Source organism: Chelon labrosus (assembly GCF_963514085.1).
Source record: "Chelon labrosus genome assembly, chromosome: 12".
NCBI lineage: Eukaryota > Metazoa > Chordata > Actinopteri > Mugiliformes > Mugilidae > Chelon > Chelon labrosus.
In genome coordinates, this window is record NC_140345.1 from 7,561,313 (window position 1) to 7,571,909 (window position 10,597).

At 39.5% G+C, this 10,597-nt stretch overlaps 1 protein-coding gene across 1 annotated transcript; it reads right to left on the minus strand.

Moving 5' to 3' along the window:
- Window positions 1-87: 87 nt before the first annotated feature.
- Window positions 88-4,873, minus strand: LOC311496703 (cell adhesion molecule CEACAM5-like). The gene is made up of 9 exons (XM_084556658.1): window positions 4,064-4,873; window positions 3,714-3,977; window positions 3,033-3,308; window positions 2,659-2,910; window positions 2,291-2,566; window positions 1,947-2,198; window positions 1,447-1,854; window positions 612-866; window positions 88-426 (listed from the first exon to the last, which is right to left on the minus strand). The coding sequence occupies exons 1-9, from the start codon at window positions 4,464-4,466 to the stop codon at window positions 338-340; spliced, it is 2,475 nt and encodes an 824-aa protein (XP_084412784.1). The 5' UTR covers window positions 4,467-4,873; the 3' UTR covers window positions 88-337.
- Window positions 4,874-10,597: the final 5,724 nt, after the last annotated feature.

A 10,597-nucleotide genomic window follows, 5' to 3' on the forward strand; every position in this document is an offset into this window, starting at 1 on the left:
GTGAATCAAAGTATGAGAAAACACACATTTACTTTACATAAGTTCTGATTTCAGCACACTTTACAGGATAAAACTGAAGATGTTCACAATGAAGAATTGTAATTTGTACCAGAGGGGTATAGCATGATGACACAACTACTTTTTCTTGCTAATATGTTTAATGTTGTCCACTTAAAAATCCTAAATCAGTCAGTGCAATAATTAAATAATTAGCTTAGCACTACCTGTCCCAGTGTTACATTAAGGATTTGGTGTATTTTCTCATAAGATTGTTGTCAAAGACTGTAGAGGGAGCAAAAGGCCTTTCAGAGTGACTGGCCTTCTCAGTGTGGATGGCTCAGTTGAACAGCACAGGAGCAGAAAACGCAAACAGACCCATCAACATCAGACTGGCTTGGGATGGGAAGTGGATGGCAGAGGCATGATCTGTGTATAGAAATAATGCAAAGAGAAGAACAAACAAGTATGTTTAATACAGCATGAGGCATCGAAGGTTGTCTGGCATCTAGTATACAGTAGTAGTGTGGCAGTGGTAGTTTAACTATACAAAGAAAGATTATGTAGTACGATCATTTTTCAGATATCAAAAGGAGATATTAAGGCTCTCTCACCAGCCAAAGCAAAAGACTTCCTTTGGTACATCGTGATGTTGGTCACAGGGTTTCTTGCTTCGCATTTGTAGTTCCCCTCATATTCTTTTTTCGCAGAGAACATGAAAACAGATCCTCTTCGAACATGCTCTGAGTCACTGTTAAAGAACCAGTAGAAGTCACACTCTGGCCGAGAATCAGCGGAGCACGTCAGGGACACGATGGTGCCCTCTTTCGCTGAGTCTGGACCGGAGATACTCACACTCAGAGGGCCATCTGCAAACAGAAAGAAAGCTGGTCAGCATCATGTGAAGTAAAATGACGAATATTATATTGTCTTGCTATGAAATCCTGACATTTACACAAAATAAAGTTATCGTAACTCAAGTTTAGGAACAGCACCATGCCTCACATTTGTAAATAAAGTCTCTGTTTGTCTTAGTTCTCACCCCCTCAGTCCCTCTCTTTTATTCGTTTCCTCTTTCCTCTCGTATCAGATTTGCCACCATGCTTTGTCTCTACCCGGGTTCCCCTGCGTTTGTAGACCGACTTACATCAATTCCCTTTGACCCCCTCTCATCCCTCAGTCTATTTCCCTCAGGTCCTGACAACCAATAAACTTACTTTAATCAGTTAAAAAAACTAAAATCCCCTTCTAATGATCCAGCACACTCGTACATTAAGTGAAAAGTCAATGTATGTGCATTATGCCTGATCCAACACTCAAACAATAGCGCAAAATGTTTCTCCCTCCTATATATTAAAACGTGTTTCATGCAACATTTTGGAATAAAAGTGCAACTTTTCTTAAAACTAATTTAAAAATGCACTCTCCATTGCTTGCTGCAACACTTACAATTGACTTGGAGGTTGTATGGGGGGCTCATATGCCGACCAGCCCGATTGGTAGCAACACACTGATATATCCCGTCACTGTATATTGTCACTGGGGTGAAGTGTAGCATGTTTTTTGCCATGTGATAGGACATGTGTGGGTGAGCGTCAGAGGCGTTCATGTTGTGCGTCGTGTTGTGCGTCATGTTGTACGTCATGTTGTGCATCATGTCGTGCGTCATGTCGTGCGTCATGTTGTGCATCATGTCGTGCGGCATGTTGTGCATCATGTTGTGCGTCATGTTGAGCGTCATGTTGTTCTTCATCCAGTAGATCATGTCATAGGGCCCAGTGACGTCACAGACGAGGGTGAAGTTTTCAGAATCAATTGGAATTGAGGTGGTTTCAACGATCACTGAGTCTATGGCCTCTGTAAACACAAACACAGTGAGTTAACAAGGCAAGACCACATTAAATATCAGTTTCTGACCAGTTACATCTAATTCCGTCCAGTTTTCATACCGATGACCGTGAGCATTGTGGAGCTTGTGCTGTTCTTTCCTGTCACGTAATTGTAGGCCATACAGGTGTACTCCCCACTCATGTTTAAAGACAATGGGTCAGTTGTAAACACTGAAGTATTGGCCACCTCTGAGCCATTGAACCACCAGGAGAAGTGGCTGGGAGGCAACGACGTGGCAGAACAGCTGAAGGTTGCATAATTTCCTGTCTCAGCAAAAGCTGGCCCATAAATGGTGGGCGTGTGTGGTCCAACTGCAACAGAAAAGGACGCCAACAATCTTGTACTATCCATTCACTGCGCATAAATTTAAAATGAGCATTAATCCTTTAAACGTTACACTCACAGTTGACAGTCAGATTGTAAGGAGGGCTGGTCATGTTTCCAACAGCATTGATAGCCATACATTGGTAGCTTCCGGTATCACTACGTTCCACTGGTTTGAAGTGGACTGTCTTGTTATCCATGTAGAAGACAGTCCTGTTGTCTTCATGAAGTTGCTCATAGTTCCTCATCCAGTAAATGTGATCAGCAGGTCCGGTTACATTGCACATTAATTTATATGAATCACCAGCTTTGGCAGGATTCATTGGTGTTTCTACTTGTACATTTTCTATTGGGTCTGAAAACAAAGCAAATGCCATTATTTAGTTATCTCCTGGGGTGCTGTTCCTTTTCACAAGTAGAAAAAACAAGTTTTACACAAAGTCTCACCAACAACAGAAAGCATTATGTAGGCAGAGCTGTTTTTGCCGGTGATGTTGTTGAAGGCGATGCAGATGTACTTCCCACTCATGTCTGAGGTAAGAGGAGGTGTGACATACTTCGACATATTGGAGACCAGATAGTGGTTGAAGTACCATTTGTAGTGGCAGGGGGGGACTGATATTGAGTGGCAGCTGAAAGTGACATTGTCTCCTGCTTTCACTAAGCTTGGTCCCATGATAGTTGGCATCTCTGGTCCATCTAAACACATGGATAATATCTCAAATCACACAAAGCTGTGCATAAAAGGAGAATTTCGCCACTGAATAATGTGGCTCCACTTGCTAATGTTTCTTTAGTTTGAGAAAATACCAAATACTTACAGTTAATTTCCACGGTGTGAGGGCTGCTGGTCATGTTGCTCAAAACATTAAAAGCCTGACACAGATAACTTCCGTTATCTGAATGCTGGACAGGGTTGAGAGTCAGTGTCTTGTTGTTCATGCCAAACACTGTTGTATTGTCAGCGGTAATAATGTGGCCATCCTTCCACCACTTGATGCTCTCAACCGTTCCGGTCACTTCACAGTGCAGAGTGAACGAATCATAAAGTATAGCTGGCCGACCAATATAATTCACCACAACTGCTGTTATCGGATCTAAGAGCAGGAGAAAGGAATTGAGGGATTTAAATTCGCACATATATGGCATGAAGTTATAAGGAATTGTTTAACATGTAAGGAAACAATATTATTAGCCTGCAATTAGCTAGATGAACTAGCTTAGCATAAAGACTGAAAAAAGTGGTCACACCTGACGTAAATTGAAGATAAGAAAATCCAACTACTACTACCTCTGAAGTTCAACAACTGCTAAATAGTAGCAAAAATTCAATTAAAAAATGTTTTTAGTTTTTGCATCAGAGAAGGGTTCATTAATATAAACTCTCTGCAAGGTAGTAAAAAAATATGTTACTCAAACTGTCCTTTAAGATGATCTAATGTAGCTGAAGAACAGATCAAAACAAAAAAAAAAGTCACCCTCTATTACAAATCCAGCCTTACCCAATACCCGAATCTTCAGAGTCGCGCTGCTGAACCTGGACGTGACTGTGTTGTGAAACAGACATGTGTAATTTCCTGTGCTGTTCGGTGTAACATTCTCTAGTTGAAGCTGTGTCCCAGAGTGGTTTAGGTACACTCCATTAAACATCCATTGGATCGTTGGTGCAGGGTTGGACTCCGCGGAGCATGACAGTGTCGTCTTAGATCCTGTTTCATATGTATACATCATGGGCATTATCATCATCATTGGATTACTTGGACCATCTGTTGATGCAAGAAGAAGGAAATATTGTGATATTAAGTTTGCATTTTTTTTATACAGATGCTTATAATCTTTTCTTCAAACTCACAGCTGATGTTCAGGTGTATAGGTTGGCTGATTTCACGGCTGACACCATTGTACACTTTACATCTGAATGGTCCCTGGTCATAGCGGGTCACGCTGGTTATGGTGAGAGTGGTGCCATCATTGCTGATCTGTACATTCCCACCAGCTGTGAGTGTAGCGTTTCCCTTCAGCCATTCATAAGACAGGGAGGTGCCGTTGGACGCAGAACACGTGAAAACTGCAGTGTCATTGAATTCCACCAAGTTGGTTTCTTTTGCTTGGAAGGTCACGTTTGATACTGGCACTGCGGAGATGGAAAAAAATTCACAAATTTTCAACACTGGTTTGAAATGTGGTACAACTTGAACTTCATGATAATTTATTTGTATTCGTTGTGGTAAAGGCTTCGCTCTTTGGATTGCCATGCTAGTATTATGAGTGGTCAGTCCACTACTTAAATATATCAGTTCCTAGATGGTGCCATTGACCTTTGTTCATGTCCTTCTGAGGATAAACTGATATTACTTTGATCATGTAAAAGGCCCTTTTCACAGGAACCATTTTGAATGTCAAGGTCATAAATTGTTCTACTTTTTATAACCAGTTATATAAACATTTTAGTGCGTCATTATGAAACATCCCAGTGTACCTGACCACCTAAAAGCAATGTCTATGCTGTGTGTACCTTTTTTGGACAAGATGGCTCCTGTGAATAGTCTATTAAGTCAAAAATCGTATTTGTCTATACTTTGCGTTTAGCGTTAAATATCAAAGTGGGCTTAACATCATACCTGCTAAAAAGTAGCACTCATTCAAACCAAAGATCTATGTTCAGGTGACCAAAACACCTTATTTGAAATTTCATAACTTTCCGTGACAGTTATTGTACCGAGTTTTATTCCACTGAAAAAACAATATTTTCAGTGAAATTATCCTAGTGAGCTCATTTGACAAGTGAAACTAAGAGCTGAGATGACTTGAGACTCAAGTAAAGCTGACTACTGGCTGTTACTTGCTCAAGGCAAACAAAACATTATGGCTTCACTGTAGCTATTGCTGTCATTTATTACTATTACATCCCTTTGCCTTGCAAATCAGCACTTTGGAAACGCAAGTACACAAACAGGTTTTTCAGCACAATACAGGACTAACCCCAGACACGGAGAGGTTACTGAAGTATCTGTGTGTATACTCGTGTGTGCTGAATAAACTTAATATGGATTGTGGAATGTGTTAGTGGGTACGCAGGAAAAGGTAGAAATCCCTTACCTTGAACAGACAGCGTTAAATCACCAGTAAAACCATTTAAGTCTTGTAATGTGTATTGTCCAGAGTCTTCAAGCGTTAGTGACCTCAGAGTCAGTGCTGAAGTGGTTAGGTTGAACGTTGCCCTCTTAATCCAATCATTACTAATGGAATAATTTCCAGGAATTATAAACACGATCATACGGTTGTTGACCAGCCATGTCCCCAATGTGACAACTTCTTTGCTGAAAAGTGTTACGTTGCTGCCCACTGGCAGGGGGTTTTCAGAGGCATGGATGTTCTGGCAGCGCACATCTAGAAATAGACAGTCAGTCAGCACTGAATGTAGCTGTATCAAACAGTGCTGAAATATTGGGGGAAAAGCACTTTTAAAACTGTTAGTACATTTAAAAAAAAAAATGTCATTCTCTATAAAATTATAGACACAGTTTAATAGAATGAATTCAAATTTACCCCCAAAGGTCAAGGTTGCGAGGATTAGGACAAACACCACTGGAGATCCCATTCTACTTCTCGGTTCTTCTTCGTCAGCTAAATGTGCTGGACGCGACTCTGGCTTTGATATATTCAAATCTCGAGGTATTGTATGGCCAAAGCTCTCTAATCAGCAAATATTTGCTCTCAGTCCAGCTCTCTGTTCTTCTGATGCAAACATCATCACCAAGCCACCTCGCAGCCCTGGCCACACCTTGTTTTGCCCTGTCCACTATGGGTGCGTGCCTGGGAGTGTCCATTTACTGTAAACTCTAATCTGTCATTCTGCAACTTATAACCAAGCAGGATATATTTTGTAAATGTACCAGGTGACTTGGGAGAGCAATAAATGAGATGACCATTTAGTAGAACCACATGTTCTGGTTAAACTTTCATCAGTAAATAATAACTCCTTTATAAAGGGACAACAACTAAGAACACTGCTGAATTTAAGCACAGGTTAGTTCCTTGTCGCTCCACATCTAAGCCAATAATTGTCTTTCCACTTGACAGTTTTAGTGTTTGATTCATTTGATTCAATGAGTTGCACTCATAATCGCAATACTGGAAGGGTTTAATACCAAACAATCAACTGTGTCTCCCTTTACTGGATGTTCTCTGTCCACTGTTCTGTTTATTGTAACCACACACCCACAGAGTGATTATTTGTCTATTAACAAATTAGATTTTTTTATTTTTTTTTAAATTGTAAGACTTTGGCCAATAGCTCGAACAATTTCGGCAAACTGTTACTTTATATCTTTCAGAAAGCTTTTCTAGTTTTCTTTTACAACTTCACATCTCTGAAACAGCTAATGAGCATTTTCTCATTGTTTAATGTATTATTTAAGCCATTTGTTTCATTTTTGTTGAACAAGTTATCTTAATTAGTGTGTCATTTTAACAAAGAATTACTTGTTATTTGATTGTTTTTGTATTTTTGGTAGGGGGAGAATGGCTTATCGACCTGCACCTGATTTTGTGTTTCAGAAATATGGTTGTGGTTCTGAAGTATTATCAGTTTGCTTTAAGGGCTTCTTATCAGGCTACATTTATTCAGTGAACATGCTGTTACAGCATACAAGGTCAAAAGCAAAACTATTAAACAAGAAATTTACTTTTCATAACTTAATTGCTGAATCAAAGTATTCATAGATGTATAACACTTCATGGAAAAAAAAAAAACAATGGCACAAAGAAGCAGGCAACACATACACATATCAAACTTTATGAATCATGCTCAATGTTTGACAGTAAACACAGTGGACTACAGGTTTTCTTCACTGCATGAAAGTCATCCAAGGACTGAATGAGCCACCAACATCTGTGAAAGAGAAACATGTTCAAGTTATTAGTCATATGAATAATCTTCCTGTGTCAGTGCTATTATTGAGCCTTCCTCTGCTTAAGGTAAATTTGAACCCTGGCTGAATGCTCATGCAAGAGTATTCCTTTAACCATAAAAATGTTTTTGGCAAAGCAAATATACAAGGGAACTTCTGAAACAGCATTGACTGAATTGGAAATGGCTGAAAAATTGTTTAAGTCTTTTTTTTTTTAAGGTCAGGACAAAAGAAATTTGAATTTTCAACCTGGAATGAGAGAAAATTATGATTAGATTTGATCCATTTTATTTTATCTTTGCCTCTTGCTGGACATAATATATAACCGAACTCACAGAATTATGTTCAAGACTAAAATTAGTTTAAATTAAAACAGTAAGTGGATAATTTTGGCCACAACGATAGACTTCTAGACTGATATATCTATCTACATCTATATAGATAATTCACGTGTCAGGTTTCAAGTTGTTGTTCATCTTGCCTTGCAAAGAGGGGAGGGATCCAACATATAACAGCAGAGGAAGGAGCCACACTTGCACAGCCTGTTTTTCAGATCCTGACAAGGGAGAATCTGCAAACACATAAAACTAAAGTAAGTTTGGAAACAAATGGGCAATTATTATTTCTATAGTAACAAACTCACTCGTTATCATGATGTGCGTGGTGATGTTGTTGTGCATGTTGGTGTGATTGTTGAAGGCCATACAAGAATATGGACCACTTTGTTCCTCTGTGACACCCAACAGCTCCAACAATGGACTTGTCCTGTTCACGAGCTCTCCTCTGAAAGCCCAGTGAAGCCGAGCCAGAGGACTGGACTGCGCTGAACAGAGCATGCTTAGATTCGATCCAACTAAGAAGGAAGTCATGTGCTGTCCATTCACTTTGACATCCATGTTGTCTGGGCCATCTAAGAATGAGACAAGAAAAGGACTAGAAATTAAAAATCTATGGTTGTGATTGAAATGATTAAAGGCATAGAAAATAATGTTTAAACTGTCTTTATTTTACTCACAGATGGTGGTTAAGTTTACTGGATCACTAGAGGCATTGCTGACAGGATTGAACACAAGACATCTGAATGGTCCCTGATCATAACGGCTCACGCTGACTATAGTGAGGGTGGAGTTTGCGTCAGAGAGCTGAACTCTGTCACTGGCTGTAACCTCAGAGCTGCTGTTCAGCCACAGGAAAGACAAAGAGGATCCAGAGGAAACAGAGCACTTCACAACTGCTGAACTGTTGAACTCCATCAAATCGGTCTGATTCACACTGAGCGACACATTAGAAACAGGTTCTGTGGAAGAGAAGTAAATGTGATAAATTGTTAATGAGCTTAGTACACTATGAGGCATTGCAGAAGGAGCAACACATTTTCGGGGTGATGTTAAACTGTAATTACTAATGCAGTCCAGGGCATTCATTTACAGACACGGCCTTTGGGTAATATTTTTATTTAAGACGCTTAACATTGTTGAATAGTTGTAAATTTAACACGTTTCTATGTTTCTTACTGTGGCCATTGTTAAAGATAGTGGTGCACAACAGTTCATTTTTTTGTCAGTTCTATCTCTAACTAGTGTGTAACCAGTGTAAATTTTCAACAAGAAAAAAATTAATTAAAGGAAAGCAATCGTATTGGAGTACATTAGAACTGAGTGTACATCACTTAAAACACAGTAACATGGGTGGGATAAGATGGCAACGTATTTGTCAGTGTACTTTATCATGGCCACTTCTTTTCTAAACAGCACTAATATATTTTTGGAAAGTGCAAAGTTTAATATGACTTATACCAATATAAAAAGGATTCTTCCAATAAAATAATCTTTAATGTAAAAGTGTACGTTTTAATTACCTTACAAAGATTGGGGAATTCAGTTTAATTAAATTTATTATTGTTTTTTCCTGGTAGTCATGAGGATATGAAACACGTTGTTAAGTGAAGTTTGCGTGTTGTCATTACAAATATCACGAGGCAGGGGCATGAATTCCTTTAACCCGTTTCTGCAAATTGTTGAGTGATACTCACATTTCATTGTTACAGGAACCTTTCCCAGGAGAAAGGGTAGTGTAAACAAACTGTCAGCACCTTTCTCTCTCCCTCTACGTGTTTAACTGTTCATTGCAGAGAATCAAAATACTAAACTGTGAAAAAGGCACTGACAGATTTTCTTTTATGCTCCCATTAGCTTGGTTTTATGTTTCAGCAGCTCACTTCTTTCTTGTCGGTGTCTTCATTTATCATGTTTAAGTGAGGCTGTCAGAGCCTCCATGTTGGTTCAAATTATACTGCTCATACAACATCTACTTAGAATAGCTTTTACAATTTACTCACCAGCAGTCACAGATTAGTCTTCAATGTTTTCTCTAAAGAACTTTCCAATGTAAAAGTCAGTAATAAATTCTCAAAAACGCAGGTTAAGTAATTTTTTTCTTGATGAAGATATTATTTTAGCATTCAGCAAATAACATTACTTTCAACAATAATTGTATTTTGGCTCTCTCAGAATAAGTTAATTTTCACTCAGGGAGTCAGAACGGTGTTGTGAAAACATCCTAAAGTAAAGTTGTTCTTGACCCTGCACCTTGAGTAATGCTTCATTTTTCAGCTTTCATGTATTCATACAGTATGTTCTGAACATTAAACTCTAAACAGTTTCTCCCGACTTTATTAAATGTCAGTACTTCTCTGTTTACTCTGACCTAGAACCATGATGGAGGTGCTGGCCTTCAGCTGGGGGTCGGAGCTCTGCACCACATAGACTCCAGAGTTGGCCACAGTGACCGAGGTCAGCGTGAGAGCTCCAGTGGTGACGTTGACTGACGCTCTGCCAGTGTGGCTGGGGAAAATTGCCTGCTGGTCCCCCATCCAGGTGAGGATAAGGGACTCTCCCAAAGCCCAGCTTCCACTCTTAAGAGCTGCAGAGTTTGACAAGGACAGTGTTATTGTGTCCCCAACTACAGCAGGGTTGACAGAGGGCTGGACCTCCACACCACCAGAAGCCAGAAACCCTAAAACAAGAAAAGAAAATTACCAGATAACCAGTGTAGTTACAATCACAGTCCCATCAACATAACACTACGTACCTTGTATTAAAGCCAAGAGTATGATTGCTAAAGTTCCTTCAGTTTTCTTCTCCATTTTGTTTCAGTGGTCTGACAAGCTTCTTTGCTACTTGTCTTCTATTATATTAGTTATCCTTTGTATGTCCAGCCCACTACCCATGAGCACATAGTAGCGACCACAGGTCTTATCTGCAGGTGTTTCTTGTTATTTGGTGTTGACTTTTGTCTAACTTACAAAGGAGGATTGAATTTTTGTTTAACGTCCTGGGTGAAGTTCTGCAAATGGCCTATGAACAAAATGACAAATTATGACAGAAGGTATGCAGGCAAAGACTGAAGGGTAGCGGGGTTAAACATGATGTATTTTCCCATTCCAGTGGCCTCTCTGACCCAACACTGACCAT

Bases quoted from the DNA above. Each gene is read 5' to 3' on its own strand.
- LOC311496703 (XM_084556658.1), bottom strand. From the start codon at position 4,466: ATGGCAATCCAAAGAGCGAAGCCTTTACCACAACGAATACAAATAAAT. The intron at 2,199-2,290 runs GTGAGTGTAACG...TTTCTGTTGCAG, and splicing joins TTACAATCTGACTGTCAACT to TTGGACCACACACGCCCACC. The intron at 427-611 runs GTGAGAGAGCCT...TTCTATACACAG, and splicing joins GAAGTCTTTTGCTTTGGCTG to ATCATGCCTCTGCCATCCAC.